Source organism: Podarcis vaucheri, assembly GCF_965113315.1.
Source record: "Podarcis vaucheri genome assembly, chromosome: 1".
Classification (NCBI taxonomy): domain Eukaryota; kingdom Metazoa; phylum Chordata; class Lepidosauria; order Squamata; family Lacertidae; genus Podarcis; species Podarcis vaucheri.
This window is the reverse complement of record NC_138759.1, coordinates 106,433,807-106,456,723: the sequence shown is the minus strand read 5'-3', so window position 1 is coordinate 106,456,723 and position 22,917 is coordinate 106,433,807. Positions and strand designations below refer to the sequence as shown.

The 22,917-nt window shown below is 42.0% G+C and overlaps 1 protein-coding gene across 3 annotated transcripts in view; it reads left to right on the top strand.

Annotated features, from left to right (window-relative positions):
• CACNB4 (calcium voltage-gated channel auxiliary subunit beta 4) overlaps positions 1 to 22,917 on the top strand; it is a 154,790-nt gene that overhangs the window by 118,150 nt on the left and 13,723 nt on the right. For 2 of the 3 annotated variants that reach the window (XM_082198473.1, XM_082198474.1), the window contains 9 exons: positions 2,610 to 2,740; positions 3,787 to 3,863; positions 4,940 to 4,959; positions 5,055 to 5,135; positions 6,007 to 6,065; positions 16,117 to 16,226; positions 17,642 to 17,793; positions 19,033 to 19,128; positions 20,015 to 20,200. In XM_082198473.1, the coding sequence (XP_082054599.1) occupies positions 2,610 to 2,740; positions 3,787 to 3,863; positions 4,940 to 4,959; positions 5,055 to 5,135; positions 6,007 to 6,065; positions 16,117 to 16,226; positions 17,642 to 17,793; positions 19,033 to 19,128; positions 20,015 to 20,200 (912 nt within the window). Of the gene's footprint in view, positions 1 to 2,609; positions 2,741 to 3,786; positions 3,864 to 4,939; positions 4,960 to 5,054; positions 5,136 to 6,006; positions 6,066 to 16,116; positions 16,227 to 17,641; positions 17,794 to 19,032; positions 19,129 to 20,014; positions 20,201 to 21,539; positions 21,606 to 22,917 lie in introns of all 3 variants that reach the window. The other variant, XR_014213409.1, reaches the window with a different exon arrangement.

Genomic DNA, 22,917 nt, shown 5'->3' with positions numbered 1-22,917 from the left:
ATCTCCCTCAAGGTGGAAAAGAAACCAGGGACAGAATTGGGGAGATGGAAAAATGGTTGAGTGAACAACCCCTTCCCACCTTTTCCATTGATTAAACTCACAGCTACTTCTGGGTTTTTGTTTTTTTGTTTTTAAAAAAGAATGTCTTTGGGGAAAATACGCACTCAACTGTGTTTCATGTCTAGCTTCGGCCTCTGGGAAGGTCACTTTCGCAACAAGCTTGATATGTCAGCAAGAATGGATGGCTCTCTGTATTCAAGATGTCTCATCTGTCATCCGTTGGACCATACATTATGCACTTTCAAAACAGATTAAGTGACAACAATTATTGGCTATGCATAAACATTCCAGGCTCAGCAACCAACAGGAGGGAAATATACTTCTTACCCCTACGCTGAAGATTCAGATATGCCTTGAAGAACATATGGAAGGTGCTTCGTAATGGGAGTAACCTTGCTAAGCACGAAGCATCTTTGTAGCTCAACTTTGGGCACGGGATAAGCATTTTTACAGGCTTACCAATAATCTAGTAGCCCACTTCCCAGATGTCATGAAACACCCTCATAAACACCCACCCTATCAACTGATGAATGTGTGTATTGTACTGCTAATTGCATTTCTGATCCAATCCCAGGACTTGCCTATGTACTGAGCCTCGCAAATGTCTCTTAGGTCGCTGCTCTTCCTCCTTGCTGACATTTCCTTTCACCCTTACTTTGTTACTTCTTTAATTTGCACGGTCTTTTCCAATATCCCCCCCAACACACACTTTTGTTGTGTGAGTATAAGTAGCAAGCGACATATGCTTTCCAAACCTGTCCCACTGCAGTTTTATCATTTGCATTCTGCATTGCTCACCATGAATTCATTTTTTTCCCTGTTGCAAGAAAGTGGGGGGGGGGGAGGGAAGAGAGGATAATAGTGTCAGGTGGACACGTGGGCAGGTTGCAGGGGTGGAGGTGGCTAGGCCTGGACTAGGAATCAAAATGATAGGGCAGAGACACAAAATTTGATCCCTCTACGTATTTTGAGCATGCACATTGTGCGCCCTTGAAACAAAACTCAGATGCATATCTTGACATCTGCATGCAGCACAGTTAAAAGGATGAATGTGGAGGCAAAGTGTCAGGGCCAGTCCTACCATAAGGCAGAGTGAGGCAGCCTCCTCAGGTGGCCGGTGCTGAGGGGTGGAGAGTCGCAGGGAAGAGTTGGCAGACAGAGCTATATGTGCCATGCAGCTTGCCCTAAGGCAGCTTCCTGCCCTGAGGTGTAACAGAGGCTGCTTATAGTAACATTGAAGTAAGTTTCAGCTTCTAGTCCGGTTGGCTTTTGCACATGGATCGGGAAAAGGTGCCATCTTGCCCTTTGACTTGGACAGCAAACTGGAAGTTATGCATGGAAAATGGGTAACAAAGAAAAGCATATGTATGCTTATGCTTCGTACAGGAGTACCTTCACACAGCAAGTGATACCCCCACCCCCCCATGGCAGGATGAGCTCAGCTCTTCTGTCCCCGCCCCAAACAACATACACACACACACCTGGATCCAGCAGTCTCCCCATTAATGCTTCAGGTGAGCTGCCCACTTTGGTTTTCAAGGAGTTTGTGCATTTGTTCAAATGCCTGTTGGGTGCTATTTACTGTACTGTTCTTAAAAAGCAGGTAGCTTTATTATTTATACAAGGGTGAGGTTTAATTTCTTGTGAAAATCAGAAGGTTTTACCTAAGTTTAATCTTGGGGGAAAGATGATCCACGTACCAAAATGCTGTGAGTTTGATTCCACAACAGATTCACTGCTAAAATTAACAGATATGTGTACACTTCCTTATTTGCACTTGGTCAACCTGTATTAAAATTAATGGAGGCTAAGACTATCAATGTTAACTGGTCATGATGGCTATGTTCTGCCTCCACTGTCAGAGGCAGTATGTTTCTGAATACCAGGTGCTGGGAAGTACAAGTGGGGCACTCAGGTCTCCCTTGTCTGTGGTTGGCCATTGAGAGACCAGGATGCTGGTCCAGCATCTTACGTTTTTAAGAGTTTATTCAAGGGATCGGGAAGAGTGAATAGTACCATCCTGATGGAGCTACTGTCGTAATAGGATGGTACCTCCTCCAGATGGATGTGAATAATTTCTGTCTGTCTGTCTTCCTCACATCAAAATCTCACTGCATAGGGAAAGCTAATGTGTCCGTGAATCTTTGGATTAGGGTTGTAGGACTAGCAGGGAAGAAGAGAAAAAACAGAAGCACCATGTCGCATTTCAAGCAGTTCTCCCTATCTGTCTTTTTAGAAAAGTGCCCACATTTTGCTACCTGTTCTCTTCTTAATACATATCATGCTTGTTGGGTAGTCCATTTAGAACAGAGACAGGGAATCTGTCTACCTCTCATCAGTCCCAGTCAGCATGGGCAGAGGTCAGCAGGGATGGTGGGGCATCTGGACAGCCACAGATTCCCCATTCCTGATTATATTAGCTACTGCAAGGAGTATGCAAGGTGCTTTTGCAGAATGGTGAGTGGATGCTGGTAGTGGAAGAAGCTCGCAAAATAAGCTGTGTTCACAATTAAATGGGAAGATTCAAATCAAGTGCTTGTTTGTTACAGAAATATAACAATGACTGGTGGATAGGAAGATTAGTTAAAGAAGGCTGTGAGATTGGCTTCATTCCAAGCCCCCTTAGGCTGGAAAACATCAGGATCCAGCAGGAGCAGAAGAGAGGGCGTTTTCATGGAGGGTAAGATAAAAACACTTCTTTTACTCATAGACAAATCTGAGTGCAGCCTTTGTGTTATTAGCTGGTTTCGCCTTTTTAGTAAGTTACTCAGGGTGGCCTTTGTTTACTCAAGGTGAAGAATGGACATTTTGCAGTTTGGAAAGTGGCAGAAAAATTCACTGAAAATGTGGGGGTGAACGAGAGTTTAAATGCCAGGCAAGATGTATAAACACCGTTCAAGCAAATCATCATGAGGGCTTATTATGAGGGAGCCAGCGTGGTATAATGGTTAAGAGTGGTAGTCTCGTAATCTGGTGAACTGGGTTCGCGTCTCTGCTCCTCCACATGCAGCTGCTGGGTGAGCTTGGGCCAGTCACACTTCTCTGAAGTCTCTTAGCCCCACTTACCTCACAGAGTGTTTGTTGTGAGGGAGGAAGGGAAAGGAGAATGTTAGCTGCTTTGAGACTCCTTAGGGTAGTGATAAAGCGGGATATCAAATCCAAACTCTGTTTCTCTTCTTATTATCGTATAATCACCCCGCAAACAAATCAGAAGGAATGCTCATGAAAGACCTGATGTAGCCTAACCTCTGCATAACCTTTGTGTAGGCAAATCATGACGAATTCATAAAGAGAATTCCAGAGCAGTGAGGGAAATTCTCAGAGTCAGTGCAATTCTTTTGCCACACAATTGGGGCCTAAGAAAAATGGCTGATTTGGTAGTCTTTGTAGAGAATTGTGTGTGACTGAATAATTAGAAGAATATCGAAAGATGATCTGTCCACAAATGTAACTTACTGACCAGAGAGTATGGAAACGATGAGATTAAAGGGGGCATAATTGCATTTCTCTGCCTTGTAGTTATTTTATTATAGTTTGTATGTGGATTTTTCATTTTATCAACTTCTTCTTCGCTTATCCTGATGCGTATTTATTTAGTGTCTCTTTTTCCCTTATGGGAGAAAGAATGGACAGATAAATCTGTGTGTTCTTTAATAAAATTGAAACCCTATTGAGTATCATCCTCTGATTGCTCAACATATTAATTGGAGATTCTTCACAATGTAGGAAATCAAGTGGGAATTCTTCTTCAAGCCTTGGAGAAATGGTGTCTGGTACTTTTCGAGCTACACCCACTTCCACTGGTGAGTGTTAATATCTGTTAAAATGAAGTCACTTAAATTTTAAAGGTAACTTTGATTGTGGAGGCAGGACACCATCTATTGTGCAATCCTAGTTCAAACCTGCATTCATGCTAATAGGGTTACTGTGGGGTGATGGAATAAAGCAGCTGCTTATATTGAATTAATTGCAGCTTTGAAGGATTTTTGAGCCGAGCTTACTGTTTATAAGGAGTAAATATAATAAATTTTAACTTGAGAAATAGGTATATCAAAATGGATATGTAAAGGGGGCAAAACCCAGTTACTGCAGCTGTTTTGCTTTCTGCATAGGATACATCTTATAGCTGTTTTTGATCTGTTGCTGCTTTTGAATAATGCCTGTGAAAAAAAACTTTGGTTGTAAAAATGGTCCTTGTTGGTTTGTGACCAATGAAAATGTTTTTACTGACTTCTAAGCAGGCCCTAGAGAAGTAGGCTTGCAGCTGAATTTTGCTTTATACTATATGGAATGTGCTGGTGCCCTTGAGACCTCCCAGCAGCAATGTGGGGGCTGCTTGTATCTGAGTAGACCATCATTTGGCTGTGGGCTGTATCTAAATGCCTCTGCTTTGTGGGTTCAGCCAACTGCATGAGTCTTTGTTACTGACATGCTGTTGGGGGAGAGAGACCCATGTGATTGTGCATGTGCGCATGCGTGCGTGCACACACACACACCACAGCCCAGGCTTGGGTCATTTAGATGCCTGCCTCACTGGAAGTCACTGCATGTGACTAAGAGGAGATTTGAAGAGTACTACTACCTAAGGCGAAGGAAACCCTTTGGTTCTAGATGAATTGTGGTGGAGGGTGGGATCCTGAACTGGGGATCCTGGGGTGAACATGAATGGAACGAGCAACTGAAATGCACTCATCAAACTAAACAATACTGCTTCTTCAGAAGGAAGACAAGAGATGTGCAAATTCATTACTGTTAGCTTTTCTAATTGTTTCGGCTACCATCAGATGGAATTGCTGTTCAATGCATAGTTTGCATGCTGCGTGACTTTTTACATGGTTAAGCAAAGTAATATTTATTTATTTATTTATTGATCTTTCAGCAAAACAGAAACAGAAAGTGGTAAGTATACAAACTCCCACCTTTTGCCCTGTAGAAATAGCATACAATATCCATTCAAGACAATACATTTATTGGACATGCCATTCTTGTTTTAGACGGAACACATCCCACCCTACGATGTAGTACCATCCATGAGGCCTGTTGTGCTAGTTGGCCCCTCGCTAAAAGGCTATGAGGTAAACATTCCCGTTAGTTACTATTAAACTCTTTGCTTGGTCCGCCCTTCACAACCCTCTTTGCTGCTCCCCCCCCCCGAACCATTCAAGTACTGGGTGGGTGCTGCTGCTGCTTTTGAATGAGAACCAGGCTCAGTTCCCTATAAGCAATTAACCACCTGCACATGGTTAATTACCCAAAATGCACTGCTCTGGCCTGTGGATTTCCATCTACATTCCTGGTAGGACCATAGATCTATAAAATCCAAAGTGAGGCGACTGCTCACATCTGGATTGCCAGAAGTGGACCACCAGTTCCCACAGCTTTATTCCCTGATCTGATCACTCTGCCTGCTCTTTTGGGGAGAAATGCCGCCTTTTACTTTGGACAGAATAATATATGCAAAGTGAAACACATGCTTTAAGCTGCAGAGCAATGCAACTTAGAGAACATGGTTTTTAAAAATTAAAATAAAACTAATGTTCTTATCTTGAGCTCCCTCCCAGGGCAGTTTAAAACCTGTTCAGATTGAATCTTGCACTGTGGGGTTAAAGGGTAGAAACCCTCTCATTTCTGCATATTGCCAACATAGTTTGGGGAGTGTTGTGAATATCCTTTTTATTTATGAAGGAAGCAGAGCTCTCGCTTTGGGGTATCTCATTTGCAAATGTTGGGAAGAGTCGATGTATTTAATTCCTTCTGTATAGCTAGAAAGTGGATTTGTCAGTCGAAGGAGATCTGACCAATGAGGGTATCCCATAGTTGAAATGTTCACACCAATGTAATGGGCATTGGCTGTTCACAAATGTCTTTACTTTCCAACTCTTTTCTTACCTCGGGCTTCTTTATCTCTGTTCTCAATCCTTCCTCAATATTCCTCATCCCTGAAAGGTGACAGACATGATGCAGAAAGCCCTGTTTGACTTCCTGAAGCACAGGTTTGATGGGAGGTGAGGAATAAAGTTCTCTTTCATGTTTCCTGCTCTGTACGAATGATTCCATCTGGAACTTCCATTTTGATTGCTTCCATTGTATGTGTCAACATAGCCCCCTAGCTCTTGCTTATATTCTTTCACTTAACCTTGGAACGCAGCCTTCTTAATTATTTGCATTAATTGTGTTGCATTACTATGTTTGGCTGCATAACTGCATAGATCTAACAACAGAATCAATCTTGAACCTGGATGAATTAATGCTAAAAGTTGAAATAGATGGAATGTAGTTGTCTTTTTTCTCAAGAAAAATTCAGTGCCCAACTTAGAGAAATCATTGTTGCCGTGCAATGCATAACCAAGGATCTAAAAAGTGACTTTTTCTACAGCACATTAATTTTCTGTACATGTTAACGACCCAAGTTGACCAAACCTCTGCAGAACCACAATATTTTTTAAAAGGTGGTGTAAAAAATTCAATTTGATTTATTTCAATTTGATTGATTTATTTTTAACATTTAAAAATCAATATACAAAAATGCAACATAAAAGGAGTATCATTAAAAACAAGGTGCAACATAAAAGCCAGTAAAACAGTATTATACTTGCTGAGAATAATGGTTGACCCCAAAATAGCTGGCCTGTCCCAAAGAGCTGCTAATTTGGAGCTGCCAGCTGTTCTCTGCTATTGTTTCATGGTATTTCAATCTGTCCAGGGTAAGGGTTCAAAATAGAGATTACATTACTAAGATTTCTTATTTGTAGGCAGATGAGGGTAAGAGGGAGACTTTTGCCCCCTCGTGAAGCAATAATGGATGAGTAAGAACATAAGAGCCATGCTGGATCAAGCCACAGGACCGTCAAGTCCAACCTCCTGTTTTCACAGTGGCCAACTAGATTTTTTAAAAATTTCATTTTTGGTTGCCTTTTGCATGAAAAATGACCCAAAGCAACTTGCAAGGTAATGCATACATTAAAAATGAAGTATAAAAAACCCAAAACAAGGAAAACACATCCTGTATATAGGCATACAACCCACTCCACTAAAAAGTGAGCAAGAAAGAGGCCACAAATATACCTAATACCTTTCAAACTAAGGTCCAAATAGGTGAAAATAAACTACTTTTTGACAGAAAAGTGGGCTTCTTTGCAGCTTATTACGCTTACCTATCAGTGTTGTGATTCTTGCACAAAATTTACAATACGGTGATGTAGATGAGTGGAACTGAGTGTCTAGTTCCAGATGCCGCTATTTTTGTAAAGGGAGGTTTTTTTCATGCCTAATTGCTACATGCTTAATGGCTAGGCTGGACTTTAGCCTATAAATGGCTGCTCTACAAAATGTGCACTCTTGTCAGCCACATTTCCTGCTTTTCGCTGCTTCAGTCAAGCTTTTACTTTCTCCAAAAGATTCATTTGCTCACTGCTTTTGCTATCTGAATGATTCTTGGTCGACTCCATAGTAATTTCACAAGCACACTTCTTGGCAAACAGCAGAAAACATCTGGAAGAAAGATGTGCAGGGAATAGTCACAATCATAGATGTTGATTTTATTTTACTTTACTTTACAACTTTCTTCTCATCAGAGTGACATATTGGTGGTAAAAACATTATTTGGCAAGGCCTTATTAATCTCCCAGGTAATGATGGGTGAGCAGTTCTGAATGGTTTGAACTTGAGCAACGCGGGTGCACACACATTAAAATAAATCATTTTGGAAGATGCACCCATTCTAAAGTTTGGGCCCATTGTATTTGCCCCTGACCTTATCAGGATTCAGTGGTAATCCAGTCTCAGTATCTCATCTTGGAGCCCCTCTCCTGCTGCTTGATCTCCTCCTTCCTTTACAGTTATCTTGGAGTAGCAGTGGCAGCTGGGGCTCAAAGTGGGGATCCTGTTAACCCCTAGACACATACCTGCATGGTAACTGTGGTGGGCAGCAAATAACAACAGCTTCCAGGCCAGCGTCAAGGTTCCTGGTTGACATGGTTACTGCTAACCAGCATCTGGAGGTGGCAGGAAACATAGGAACTATATAAAGGCATCGGTAACCATGGTTTGAAATGCATTCCCCGTGCTTTCTGGTGGTCCTAGATGCTGCTGCATTTGTGCACCAGTGTTAAAGGTCTACACCTGGGGTCTAACAGACGTAACACTGTGGTTTCTTGTTGCTACTGCTACCACCAAACAAGGGAGAGCTGTGTGGTTAGTGCTGAGCATAATGTAGGGCAGGGCAAGCTCTGTGGGAAAGCCTGAGTGATGGCAGAATTTGGGGTCTCAAATGTCTGTGATGCCCTGTTAATCCATGAGTTCACCATACAGAACCCTCTAGTTAAAAATTCTGGTGGCAACAGTACTCATGGGCGATTTTCTGGTAACCATAGATGTATGCCATTGTCCCTCAGCATTCAATATTTTCTGCATCAGGATGCAGCCAAGATCAGCTGATCATACATCACATGTACAATGATTCCAGTGGAAATTGGAGAGCATTGTTGGTGTAAGTTCCTGAATGCATTCAAAACTGGGAGCAACAGCTATAGATGCAGCGGTGTTCATGGGAGCAACAGCTATAGATGCAACGGTGTTCATTTGTTTTGTTATATATAATACAAGAGCTAGCAATATTAATTATTGTGTCAGCTATTTTTAAAAAACCAGACTTTGGAAACTAGAGGCCTTTAAATGGTAATGGCATCTTGTTTGTTTGTTTCACAAGGCTTATATACTGCTTGATTGTAATAAAGCTTCAAAGCGGCTTACAAAAAGAATTGAACAACATTATCTGCAAAAACAATAACAACCTACCTAAAGCATTCATAAAGTAATTTCTAAGCTGCCATTTTGTTGGATTTATTTCAGCCAAAGCTTTCCTGTTATATGTTTAACACACTTAAAAAACTGATTGTGAAACTCAAAATAACTTTAATTGCAACCTGGCACATGACTACCTATCGGATGTTGAGAAAATTTAAACAGTGTACAGAACAAAGTGCTGAGGGCAGCCAATATTTGCTCAGTAGTGAGAAATAAAACTGCTGCTTGAGATGGCAGTGCCCAGAAAAAGAGTGTGTCCTCTGTTTGCTTCAAAAGCACCGAACAGAAAACCATCCAAGCAAACAGAAAACAGCCATTTTCCACTGAAGCTGAGATGCATTTTAATTGATATGTGCTTGGTCTGAAACAATTTTAGAATGGTAGATCTTTGTCTATATACTAACAGCAAAGATTATCTGAATGTAGCCTTATGTAGTCAAAAAAAGCACCACCAATGCATGAGGAGAAAATACCAGCAGGCTCAGAAAATGCCCAAGCTTTGCATAAGTGTGTGTGTGTGTGTGTGTGTGTGTGTGTGTGAGAGAGAGAGAGAGAGAGAGGGGGGGGGGAGGAAGAGGGAGGGAGGGGGAGAGAAAGCAATTAAAGGAGGGGGTTGTAAACACAAGAACAGCTTAGGGGTCCTTGAATTCTGACTGATGGCTGAGAGAAAGAAAAATGGAAGTCTGGAGGCAGGAAGGAGGAATAAAATGGAGAAGCAGCTAGAACCCCGGACACGACCACTCCACTGTGTAACAGTGCAGTTGCTGCTGCACTGTAACTCCCATCAGCCCCAGTCATCTTTGCCAATGGTGAGGGATAATGGGAGTTGCAGTCCAGCAACATCTGGAGGGCCACAGGTTCGCCATGAGATAATGTAGGTGAAGGCCTATACAGTGCTACCTCAGGTTAAGTACTTAATTGGTCCCGGAGGTCCGTACTTAACCTGAAACTGTTCTTAACCTGATGCACCACTTTAGCTAATGGGGCCTCCTGCTGCTGCCACGCCGCTGGAGCACAATTTCTGTTCTCATCCTGAAGCAAAGTTCTTAACCTGAGGTAATATTTCTGGGTTAGCGGAATCTGTAACCTGAAGCGTATGTAACCTGAAGCGTATGTAACCCGAGGTACCACTGTAAGCGCTAGTGTGCAATAGCAGTGATATGAGTGAAATGAGGATTGTAGGATTTGTGTTAAATGTTGTCTCCTCCCATCCCAGCATAAGACTTTGTTGTTCAATCAAGTGAAACCTTACCTGTCTTCTGTCAATAAAATACTTGGTTTGCACAGCATTTCCAGTGATAACCAGGGCTTTTTTAAAAAAAGCTGAAACTCACTGGAACTCACAGGTGGGTGCCATTCCTATTATAAGAGAACAAGGGAGGCGTTCATGGTGAGAACTGGCACCTCATTTTCTAGAAAATAGCACTGGATAATCCAATCAGAATAGCGCTGTTGTGGAGCATTAGCTTTGTTGGCAGAAGGCCCCAGGTTCGGTCCCTGGCATATCCAGGCAGAGCTAGAAATGACCCCAGTGGTTTTCAACCCTCTTTTGGTTGAGGAACCCCCTGCAACATGTCATGATGTCCTGTTAGACCTCCAAGGCTGTCTCCCTCCCTCACACACAATAAGTCATCTAAATCAGTTGTGTCATATACCCTGCCTGCTTTGTCACACAACACAATCTTTGGACTATTCAGCACTGAAGGCTACAAGATCACACTATGTTGTTACTCATGGACACTCTCATTGTTGGAGGGACAGGTTATTGGCCAAGACAAGAGCGGGGAAATGAAGTTCCTAAGGTGGGAGATTTTCAAATTTCACTGAACCATTTTGGGATGTTTGTGGGACTCTTCCAGTTAAGAAGCACAACACTGTGTTCTGTAGTGTGTTTTATGACCCAAGTTTGAAATGCACTGGGCTGATTATTTATTTATTTTGTTCACCCTTGGGATTTCATCTTTCCCCTTTCATCTTTCTCCTCATCTTCCCAGCTGAGGTAATTAATATATTGTGTGTGAGGAGGACACTAGCTAAACTTGTGCTCCCTATCTTTGAATGAAGTTCTGAAAACCCCTAAAAAGTAGCGTCAGTGGTTCCACAATCCTCTCTCACGTATGTCAGGCTAGTTTTGTTTGTACACCTTCCTCTGATGCAGTTAGACCAGCAGCCAACCCACTAGGTCTTAAAACCATGCCAAGATCTGACAGGGCCTTATGAAACACTTTTTTCAAAACAGAATTTATCCACATATTTTTACCCTGTCATTCTGTCCCTAAACATATGAAGAAGGAATGATATATTCCATGACAAGCTGGAAAGTTTTTGAACTGAGTTTCTGAGGGAATACCCGAGTCCAACAGTTCTTACTCTGAATATGTTTCCTAATGCAAAATGTTCCTAATGCAAAATGTTAACACCACATGCACAACATGCGCCCAGCTGTGCGAGTATCAAAGCCCTTCATAACCATCAGTAGTAGCTTCATACCGTGAATTCTTGCATTTCAGGAAGCTCAGACTCCCCCCCCCCTTTTGAAAAACAATGCTGCTGTTTCTGGATTATCATTGCAAATCATTGATTTCAATAACAGAGCATTAGGCCTTGGGATATTTCCAAGCCTTTGGGTCTAATATTGGTACTGGTGAGGGACGTGCTGTGTCCTTTGTGTGTGTATGGGGAGGTACACACACACAACTGGAATATTGATGTGGTCTGTGGCTTCACAAAACAGCTTGAACAGGAAAGCTGGACTAGAAATGTAAACAAGATGTGCTGGTTATCTTCATAAAATGGAGATCCTGCCAACCTTTTTCTGAGCCTGGCACAATTTTGGAACCCTGCCACTTCTCACTTTTTGGAACACAATTTCTTGTGTAGCTGAAGGACACTTTGGCTGTAGGTGGAGAATCCATGGTTTTTTAAAATTGCTGTTCCATAAGGGGCATTTATGGGACGCGGGTGGCGCTGTGGGTTAAACCACAGAGCCTAGGACTTGCTGATCAGAAGGTTGGTGGTTCGAATCCCCGCTGTTGTGGGTAGCTATATCCTGGGGTAGTTCTGAATCCATTAGCTCTTCAGGGTCACTGGTAGTGTGTGACTACTGGAGGGTTGTGCCCTAATGTGGCAACCAAAGTTGGCAAAATTGCTCTGATCCCCCTCTGAGGAGACCCCAATCAGGTTTAAGGTCTGAGCAAAGCTGAATCCAGACTGGCTTTTACCAACTTGGCTTGACACACCAGCTGTGTCCCCTTACAGGAATGAGGTGATCTGGTTACAGTTGTCCCACGCCCTGGTAGCATCTAGGTAGACTTGATAAATGTCGTGCATTATACGTGAGGCTGCTCTGAAAAAAGGTGCCTGGAAACGTCAGCTGGTTCAAAACATGGGAGTCTGGATCTTAACTGGTCTTAAAAGTAGGTATGGGGGAGAAATTCATTCAGTCCATTTGCCAAACCTTCCAGAACCAGTACATGAACTGTAACACAGCATTTCCTTGACATTCACCATTATCTAAATTTTGTGATGCAATTCTGCAACCAAATAAAACGTATAAAAATGATTTTTTTATTTATTTCACAAGATATCATTTGATTGTAATCAAACCCCCTAGTAGTACTTTACGAAAAGAATAAAACAAGAAAATTATCCAAAAACCCCGTTAAAAACAAATACGCAAAATGTATATTGATGAAAAGAACATACAAAAATGTATTGTATTAGAAAAAATTACTTGCAAAAATGCATATTTTGGGGAAAACGTGGATCAAAATGTGTATGAATATCCATGGGGGCCCTTCCAACTCCACAATTCTGTGATTCAGAACTTCTCAAAAATTGAGAAACTGAAGTTGGCAGATTTGCCCACCCCTACTTATAAATAATCTTATATTTTCAGATCTTTATCGGATCCCAGTTTGTTTCCAGGCGCAAAACTACTTTTGATTCATAAATTCCTATTGTTAACTCCTTTGCTATTTTATTGCGGATCTTTAATTGAACTTGAAAGCTTCCTTTTAGACTTTTAACAATAGAAATACATCATTGTAAGTTCTTTAGGGGCAGTCATTTTTGTCTTTGCTCTTGTGGTTTTATTGTATCTGTTTTAAACTGAGTGATGCCCTTTTACCAATGGGTGGTTGTAATGTGTATGGGTTGCTCGTGCGTAAGTTGCTGCCTCTCCAGGCTTTGTTGCCTTGCTAAACCTTTCAGTCTGGGCAGCCCTTCACTTCGTGGCTGCCTCAGTCGCTAGCAGAATCCATCAGTGGGCGTTTCTTAAATCTTTTCCAACATAAAAGTTGTTTGACACCCAGTCTCCTCCTACTCTCTCTGCGCGGAAGTCTTCTGCGCAGGGTGGGCGTGGGTAGCGGAGGACCCGTGCTCTCCCCGCTGGTGTCCGGTGAAGAGTCCTGGAGCCCTCTCGCCGATTCCATCAGCCCCTCTATATCCCTGGTGTTGCGCTGATTTGCTTCCCCATCTGCGGAGCTGCCTCTCTCCCTGCTGGGCCCTTCTCCAGCATCATTTGAGAGCCTTCCCTCCGCCTCTAGCTCCGATGTCAGTTCCCTGACAGTGGTTCATGAATGGACTTAAAGTAAGTCTGAAGCTGGTGACACATCCTCAAGCTTCCTTCTTACCATTAGTGGGTCCTGTTCTGGTTGTTTTTTTTTTTTTAGAAATCATGCATTTCTTGTTCAAGGGGTCAACTGATTTCACCCTTCCCATGTTAACTACATGGATCTCTTTGTTGGTGCAACAGACTCCTTGAGTTACCTTCTTTGGACCAAAATGTCAGATGCAACTAAAGTTGTGTGTGGTTGTTCTGGCCCCCATATTTCCCAGCATAGGAGCAGGGACCTGTCAATTAGCCCAGCTCCACTGGTCTTCATGTGAAGAGCATGAGTGACTGCAGTGACAGAGCACTGTGCATGAAGGAGGTTCCTTTCAACCTAGAATGCTGATAGTGCAGGATTTGGGGTCATGCAGAATCTTCTGTGCATGCAGTTTGGCTGTTCTCTTTGCACGAAAGGTGATGGACTACTTGACACATCCTTGCTCCTATGCTGATGAACAGGGGAGCAAGCACCCCTGAATGGGGATGAAGTTTATTCTAATCTGACTCCCAAATGTGTTTGTGTCACCAGGAGTTGAGGGACTATTGAGAAAAGCTTATGTCCAGAGAAGCTGTTGCTCCTCCTTGCTCTGCCATAGATCAGAAAAGTATAAGTACAGTCATACATTGGTTCTTGAACGGCTTAGTTGTCGAACAAATCGGCTCCCGAACGCCACAAACCCAGAAGTCAGTGTTATGGTTTTTTAACATATTTTGGAAGCCGGACGTCCGACGCGGCTTCTGCTTGAGTGCAGGAAGCTCCTACAGCCAATCGGAAGTCTTGCCTTGGTTTTTGAACAGTTTCAGGAGTCGAATGGACTTCCGTAACAGATTAAGTTCAAGAACCAAGGTTCCACTGTATAGCAGAATATTATTGCGCACATGCATACACACACACACACACACACACACACACACACACACAAATATGGAATACTCTTGCATACAAGTTTTCCAATTTTTCTCTTTGCATTGCCAAGGTGGCACGAACCCACCCTTCAGAGGTGATCATTGTTATGTAGGCACTTGTCAGATGAAACATTTCTGCAGCTAAATGCGTCATCTCTTTGAATTCTCTCACGGTTGAGGTGTTGGCTCTCATTGGCACCCTCGCACTCCCCTCTCCTGAAGTTCTGAAATAATCTTATATCTCTGCAGCTTGTTGCATGGCTTTGGAAACAGGCATTTATATTAAGTGTGGAACACAGAGCAGGTGTTCTGTCACTGCTGCTGTCAGATGTCTTTCAGTACAGCATATGACTATGGTAACTGGACGTCATTGTTTTCCTATAGGAAACCATGGCAACTGTCAATGGCAAGTCAAGGGTTGCTATGAATAAACCCTTTGTGGAGCATATTTTTGTATCATACGTGGAAGATACTGAGGAGCATCATTACCAACAAGTATCAGCTATATCTGTTTGGCACAAAAGAAGAAATGAAAGATCATCCTAAGAGGGTCTGATTTCTCCTTTCTACTCTACAGAGTAGCATTTCTTTCATACTGAGGGCCCTCAAGCTGTGTGGGTGGGATTCAACTTTAGTTTTGCCCATTGAAATTAATGGATCTAACATAGTCATTCTAATTAATTTCAGTGGGTCTTCTTTGAGTAAAACTTAGTTGAATACCACCTCATATCTTTATCTGAATATTCATTTGTTTGAAGAATGGTGAAGGTAAATAATAATCAAATAATAATAATATCTGCATCTTGGAACATGGCGACAAATCCCTTATCACGTGTTCCCATCTGTAGGGGAGAAAATACAAATTTAGTGGCTCAGTCAACACAAGAAGCATAAACTTGATTTGTCAGAAAAGGGTAGGGATGCAGCAGTGATACATTTTTCTTTTCTTTTTTTATGAAAAAGGTTTAATCTGACACACAGTGACAATGGCAAATGGGATTTTTTAAAGGAGGAAAGGGGTGAGAGAGGAAAATGATCAGAAGATACTAGACGCAGTTACTGCCCATACCAATCATAGGGAAGGCTTGTAGTTCCTTAGGAGGTACATGCTTTTGCATGATGGGGAGGAGGCACCAAGAATTGTTCAACAATGTCAGGTCAGAGGCTGCATCACAAGCCTTTGACTGAACAGCCATAACACATCACACTCAAAACTGCTGATCTGATTGCATCCTCACAGTTTAAATTGATGGAACGGAGATATTTACGGACCGGCATCTCCAAGTCTAGACATTCAAGATGTAGCTTAATCCCAACTATTTTAATAGAATATGCATCCAAATGATGTATTTAGGGTAAAATAGAAGCATTGTGGAATAGAAATGAGTGAACAATAATGTTTTTTGGTGTTCTGTAAATCTTGTCTGTCTGTGTTGTTATTAAGTCTTGGGGTTTGTTTGTTTGTTTAGTTTTTGTGGGCGGGGTATAAATAATAAATTGTTGTTGTTGTTTTGCGTGGTCTTCCGTACATAAAGATCTACTGTAATAGAAGTCATTTTTTAGAATTTTGACTTGTCTGCCTCACCAACACTTTAATTTGTGGATAAGCAGCAGCTGGCATGCCTGGTTTTTCTGGTACATAACGTAAAGTTTACAATGTAAACGGCAGTGCACCACAATTTTTATTCTGAAACCTTGACCGAAGTTATTTTATACTCTGTTTTTCTTTGTAGGATATCAATAACTAGAGTGACAGCTGACATTTCTCTTGCTAAGAGGTCTGTTCTAAATAATCCAAGCAAGAGGGCAATAATTGAGCGGTCAAACACCAGGTCCAGTTTAGGTAAGACCTTAGTAGAAGTACCGTACATAGTGACACTTGTGCATGGAGGTTTTTGTTTGTTTGTTTTTACGGGTGTCCAGTTGTTGCCCTACTGACTTTCTTGCCCTTCAGAGGGAGAATGCACAAAACTTGCTTGCCTCTGCCGCAGCCTGGCTATTGCTTTTTTAAAAAAGGTTTTCTAAAGCTCTGCATAGGGGGTTAAGACCATATTGTCACCTCTCAAGAACTAGCGAGCAAAGTTTCGTGTTTGCTATATACCGTATTTTTCGCCCTATAGGACGCACTTTTTCCCCTCCAAAAATGAAGGGGAAATGTGGGTGCGTCCTATGGGGCGAATGCAGGCTTTCACTGAAGCCTGGAGAGTGAGAGGGGTCGGTGCGCACCGACCCCTCTCGCTCTCCAGGCTTCAGGAGAGCCCCAGCGCCAGCCCCACAAGGTCGGGGGACAGAGGGAGGCAGAACGCCGCCATCCCGCTGTCTCCCGAAGTGGTTTGGAGGCTGACAGCGGGGAGAAGAGTGCTTCTCCCCGCTGCCTGCCCCACCACTCCTGGGACAGCAGGGAGACGCGCTCTTCTCCCCGCCGCCCGCCTGTAGATCAGGTCCGGGGACAGCAGGGAGACGCAGCGCGTGATTGCTGTCCCAGGAGTGGTGGGGCAGGCAGCGGGGAGACGGTAAGTGTATGCTTAGCATCAGCTTGAGAAATTGCAAGAAAGGTGAAATGTTATGGTGCGTTTGTTCACAACGGTATAAAGTTTATGAACCTTTATATTGTAAACCACCTTGTGATCTTTGAATGAAGTGTGGTATAGAAACTTAATGAATAAAATAAATAATAATAAAATATATGGAAATTTTATGAAGAACGTGTCAAAGGTATTCCTAACTTCAAGCACACCGGCACTAGAACTGATAAATAAAAATGGCATTGCGAGAGATTGGAGGGTCCAGAGCTTGGTTGGTTGCAGTGTGGTTTGATTGTATGTGTGAGACAGGGAGGGATTGTGGGGTCAGATAAGCCCTATTGATTTGTATGCTGCTGTGGGGGATAGATCATTGTCTTGTTGGGCTGTGTATATGATAAAGGGGATCCACACAGGGGTGAAGGCATCCTCCTTTGCTTGGCCCCATGCCAGTTTAAGTTTGTTGGTTAACTTTTCTAGTAGGGCAGTTTCCCATATATTTTGGTACCAGTGGTCTATGTTCGCTCCTGATGGGCTTTTCCAGGGTCTAGTTACATTTCTAGCTGCTTTTCCTTGTTTGTTTGTTTTGTAACACAATAAAATATTCAGTAAAAACCAATTTAAAATAAATAAATAAAAATGACAAGGGACCGTAGGTTTTGAAATGGCAAATTCAGTTATTTCAACCTGTTTTTGGAACGCGTCAATGATGGTATCTCCATTTTTCATTTTGCAGCGGAAGTACAGAGTGAGATCGAGCGTATTTTTGAGTTGGCACGATCCTTGCAGCTGGTTGTTCTAGATGCAGATACAATCAACCACCCAGCACAACTTATTAAAACATCCTTAGCGCCGATTATTGTCCATGTTAAAGTGTCATCTCCAAAGGTAACATACGTTTTGTGTGTGCGTGTACAAATTTATAGATTTGTCTTTAAAATATTTCGTCTTGAATACACTTCATATTCTTCCCAAAAGAACGCTCCTCCTTTTTATGCTAATTTCCTTTAAAACATACATTGAGGAAGTTAATGTAGCACTAAGTAGGGTGTGCGTTCAGGGAATGAAGTCCACTTGCACAACAGGATGTTTGCACACCTTTCTCCCTGCATGCCTCCTGCACATGCTATAAACATATTCAGGGGGTTCCCCCACCTCTCCAAAGTGGATTTAGGGTGTTTCAGGGGTTAGGGGGAGGGAGTGAAGTCCCATTTCTGCGTTTCTGCATATGCAACAACTTTGTTGAATCTTGACCTAAACTTGCTGATCGTGTGCAGCAACTGAGTGTCATAGGATGTTCACCTCCCTTCCGCTCCCACAAAAATGCCTCTGTTTACCTTGCATTCTGCTTGTGCTTGGCAGAACCTTGACGGTCACTATGTGAAGTGGGCTTCCCAGATAACTGTGGAGACGTGAGCTCCTAATCAGGCCAGAGAAACAGAATTTTTGCTGCTAATGATGGTTGGGACAGCCATTTCAGTTCCTTTTTTTCAGGTCCATATGTCTTTACTCCACTTTTTTTTCTGTCTTAATTTTGCCTTTTCTAGGACAAGAGCTGTGGCCCATTCAAACATTATAGTAACAAACCAGGAGGCTAATGAAAAATACTTCTGACTCTACACTGGAATTATGTTTGTAAGCTGCTTACCAATTTAGCCCGTCCTTAGGGTTTGCTAGCATGGTGGGTATCCATGCAATTGGGCTGATCCAAAATAGTTAAGTAACTTACAATCATTTTAAACCTATAAGGAATTGTTGCCACAAGGAAGCATTACTTTATCCCTATGTACTTGACATGTTCCCCACTATCATTAGAATGTATCTTTTCGTTTGCTAGCAAAAACGCCCTCCAGATGTTGTTGGACTGCAACTCCCATCATCCCTGACCAGTGGCCATGCGGGCTTGGACTGATGGGAACTGGAGTCGAACAGCAGCACCTGGAGGACCACAGATTCCCTATAGATAATGGCTGACAGGTACACAACCTCAGCTGTCCGTACCACGATATATACAGTAGCCACATCACAAACCCGTAGTTTAACAAGTGGAAGCTGATATGCCTCCAAAATTTACCTCCTTGCTATGCAGTCTGAAAGTAGTCTGATGCTTGTTTTTTCTTCTTTCAGGTCCTGCAGCGACTGATCAAATCAAGAGGAAAGTCACAAAGCAAACACCTGAATGTCCAGTTGGTTGCAGCAGATAAACTTGCACAATGTCCTCCAGTAAGTAAAGGACCGGGAAAGATTTTCACTTGGTGCACATTTTTCATGACGCATCAATTCACACATTAGCAAAAGCTGTTGTATTGATGTAACATTGTTTTAACAACGGTACCCATCCTTACGGAACGGGCTATAAATAGCAGGTGATCAGATCCTGAATGTGTTAGAAGAGAGGTCACAAGTCTCACAAAGAGAAGCACTCATCTTTCCACCTCCTCCCATTGTTCATCATGCTTAGTGATGTGCTAAGGCATCTAGGGTTACAGTGACAACCCACTTCTTTTCCACCCAGTCCTGGAGAAATTGGCACCACTAGAATAAAAGCCCTCTCAGGTTTACATTACGAGGTCCAGTGTATTGCATTCCTGTCACCGAATCATTTTCCAGGGATTTGTGCTTGTTGAGCTGAAGGGAAGGGAAAACCCATGCCTGCTGCTAAAATAAATTAAGGTCAAAAGCAAGCATTAATTGTGTGCCATACACTTGCTCATTATGTTGTGCAGTTTAGCAACAATCCATTTGCAATCAAAACATTTGAATTGAATAACGGCATCTCCCCCACCCCCGTTTTCTTACAAATGAATAATTTTCACTTACAAACTTGTGTCCAGACAGTCTTTTCCCACTCTGGTTTGTGATGGACTCTGAGGCTATGAAAAGGTGGGAGATGCTTTTTAGTGGTGGAGGAGACCGAAACGGGCGAGAGGAACAAATGAAAACTGTCAAAGTTGACAGTGTTTGCAAAGACTTCTGGGTGATATTCAACTAAGTCATATACTCTAGAGTTGGACCTATTGAAATCAATGGGCCCACTATGTTGGCTATCACCCTCCATTGTCTAGCTGTTCAGAGCTGAAAAGTTTATGCCATGCTTTCTTCTGAACAGGAAATGTTTGATGTCATTCTGGATGAAAATCAGCTTGAAGATGCTTGTGAACACTTGGCAGAATATCTTGAGGCCTACTGGCGTGCCACACACACCACAAGTAGCACACCCATGACACCTTTGCTTGGAAGAAACCTAGGCTCCACTGCACTATCCCCTTACCCTACTGCAATCTCTGGATTACAGGTATGAATCCATGCTTTTGCCAGCAGTGCAGATCAGCTTCATGATGATGTATAAAGTGGTTCGTCCGTATCGAGCCGTGGGATGGAAAGCCAACTGGCTTGGCCCCAGCCGGAGTGTCTCCCTTCTCAGCCTTGCCGCTGCAGAGATCTGTCAGTCATCCTCCTCCAACGTGCGTCCACGACTCATGCTGCTGTGCATGCAAGAGCACACATTACTCAACAGAGTAAACACAGAACAGATAGGCTTGAGGCGTGGATACTATACTAAACTACGCATTTATTATACATAAATCAGGACAAAGAAAAACATGGCCTCTCCCCTTGTCGTTTCTCTTGGAGAGAGAGGAAACAAAAGCAATACAGAGTGGATGTTCCACTCATGGGACTATAGTAATCTGTGCTGGAATGTAAACAATTCCACATATCTGCACCAAGGGTGGAATGGAATCTATCTATCTATCTATCTATCTATCTATCTATCACACACATACACATTGGCCCCTGTGTAAATGCAAATAAAATAAAATAAATGTATGCACAACAGCTGCTCCACTGCCCCATACCTACAAATGAGGGTATTTCCATTACTTTGTGCACAGTATTATCTCATATTGGAAAGGGTGGGGACTCAAATGTGTGCACACCTCTCCACATTCAAATTCGAGTCCTCGACCCAGGGCTTGGGGATGTTCTCATTGTGTGTTTTCAGTGGCAAATGCTTCACTGGCAAACATTAGCAAAACAGAACCAATTGGGGCTGATTCATAAATGCATTCTTTGCAGTTCAGTCCTAGTAGTGTTGTGCGTTCAAGTGATACGGAAGTTCTGTTTAGCTAGTTGATCAGTCTGAGATGGCTCATTCCCCAAGACAAGTCGTCACCATGCTACAGTCAATGAGTAATGTATTTGGCCTTAGTCAAGAGAATAAGAAGAAAATTCAGTTAATTAAGTAGACTTCACATTGGGTAGTTTTGTTTGAATGCAACAGAATATCTATGATGCTAATGCTACTGTGCAGACATCAAGAGCAATGAACATAATTACCTTTGCATTTTTAGCATGAAAAAGCTGCACAGAACGTTCTTAGAAGATAAGTGAGTTATAGAAATATAAGCCACTAACTGCTGCTATAGTAAAGCTTGCTGAATAGTTTTCATTTATTTTTCATATGTTGACCAGTTCACAAAAGTTATAAGACGGAAATTCTCTCCCATTTGCCTCGTTTCTCCCCAGAGGCAACACCTTAGCAAAATTCATTCATCTGTTTGATTTTTTTTTTTTTAATGATGGATAAAATATTATTCCCATTATAAAAAGATTCTGACCATTTTTTTCCACAGGGATAGCTCAAAAACGGCTGGCCTTTGAAACTTCAAACGTGGCATGTAAATAGTCCTTAATGAGAAGTACGTGCTTTACTAAATTTGGAGAAAAATATGTCTTTTCAGTACGAGTTCTGTATGTTTGTAAATGCAAGACCAAGATGTGCACAGAGATCAATTTCACTAAAGAGCTTGGCACATTTGTGTGGCTTTTGATATGTGTACACTTTCCACTGTATGTCAGCTGAAGAGCTTAGCAAGTTAGCAACATTCCTGAAAATTAGATCAACAATCACTTTTTTCCTTATTATTATTATTATTACTATTTTTAAAATTTGTATGTCGCCCTTCATCTGAAGATCAAAGGCGGTTCACAACATAAAATACACTCGTATCACTATTGAAGTGCTGTCGTCGTCGTCGTCCCCAATGCATGTATGCTGAAGTATCTAAATTTCAAATTTATGTTTGATTTTGTAAGGCCAGCTTTGTCACATGGTGTTGTTTCTGCTTAGTGACTGGTTGACTGTGTAAGCAACAGTTTGAGTTTCGTGCACACATGCTTGTTTTTTTATGTGAAAACGTTTCATTTTCCAGTGTCTTTGTGTTGGTAAGCCCCTTTTCTTGAACTTTGACACTATGCAAATCCAAAAGGATGTGGAAAAAGCAAATTATTTAGGCACATACCATTTAGGCATGCATATATATATATATATATATATATATATATATATATATATATAAACTTAAGCTAGTATGTCTCGATCTGAGATATGTTGCAGTGACTGCAGTCTAAATAGGATTCTGTTAGGTGTAAGGGAGTCTAGATAAGGGCCCACTTTGTTTAAATGCTGAGTCAACTTCATCCATGCTAACAATGGGCTGGGACACTTCAGGAGCCGCATTTCAAGGTCTTCTGAGAGGAAGTTGCTACAGTGGGTATGATTGAATGAGGCTGAGGTTCAATTCTAGGCAGACCACAATAAGATTGTGTGGGTGTTCTACGTATTTAAACAAGTTTCAAGCCAGTATGACTAGTGTGGCTTCCCGCCATAGGACCTTGGGAACTCATTATATAGTTTTCCAAGGAAGCTAATGATCTCTGCAAAGAAAGTACTCTGACTACCTTGAAAAAAAATGCCTACAGTATGCCTGCAAGCTGCTACTGACCATTGAATTGACTACAAAAATAACAGCTTAGCTAATTTACCCACTTCAATCCAGTGTGGAGAGTTAAACAGAGGGAAAGCAGCACCAGTGAAACATTCCATATATCCGATGGTCTTAAATTTCATTGGGTAAAATAGTTCAGAAATAATAATAATAAATATTGATAAAGCCTATGAAGAATAGGATGAGAATTGCAATTGAAGGAAGGGTAAGCTCTATTAGTATA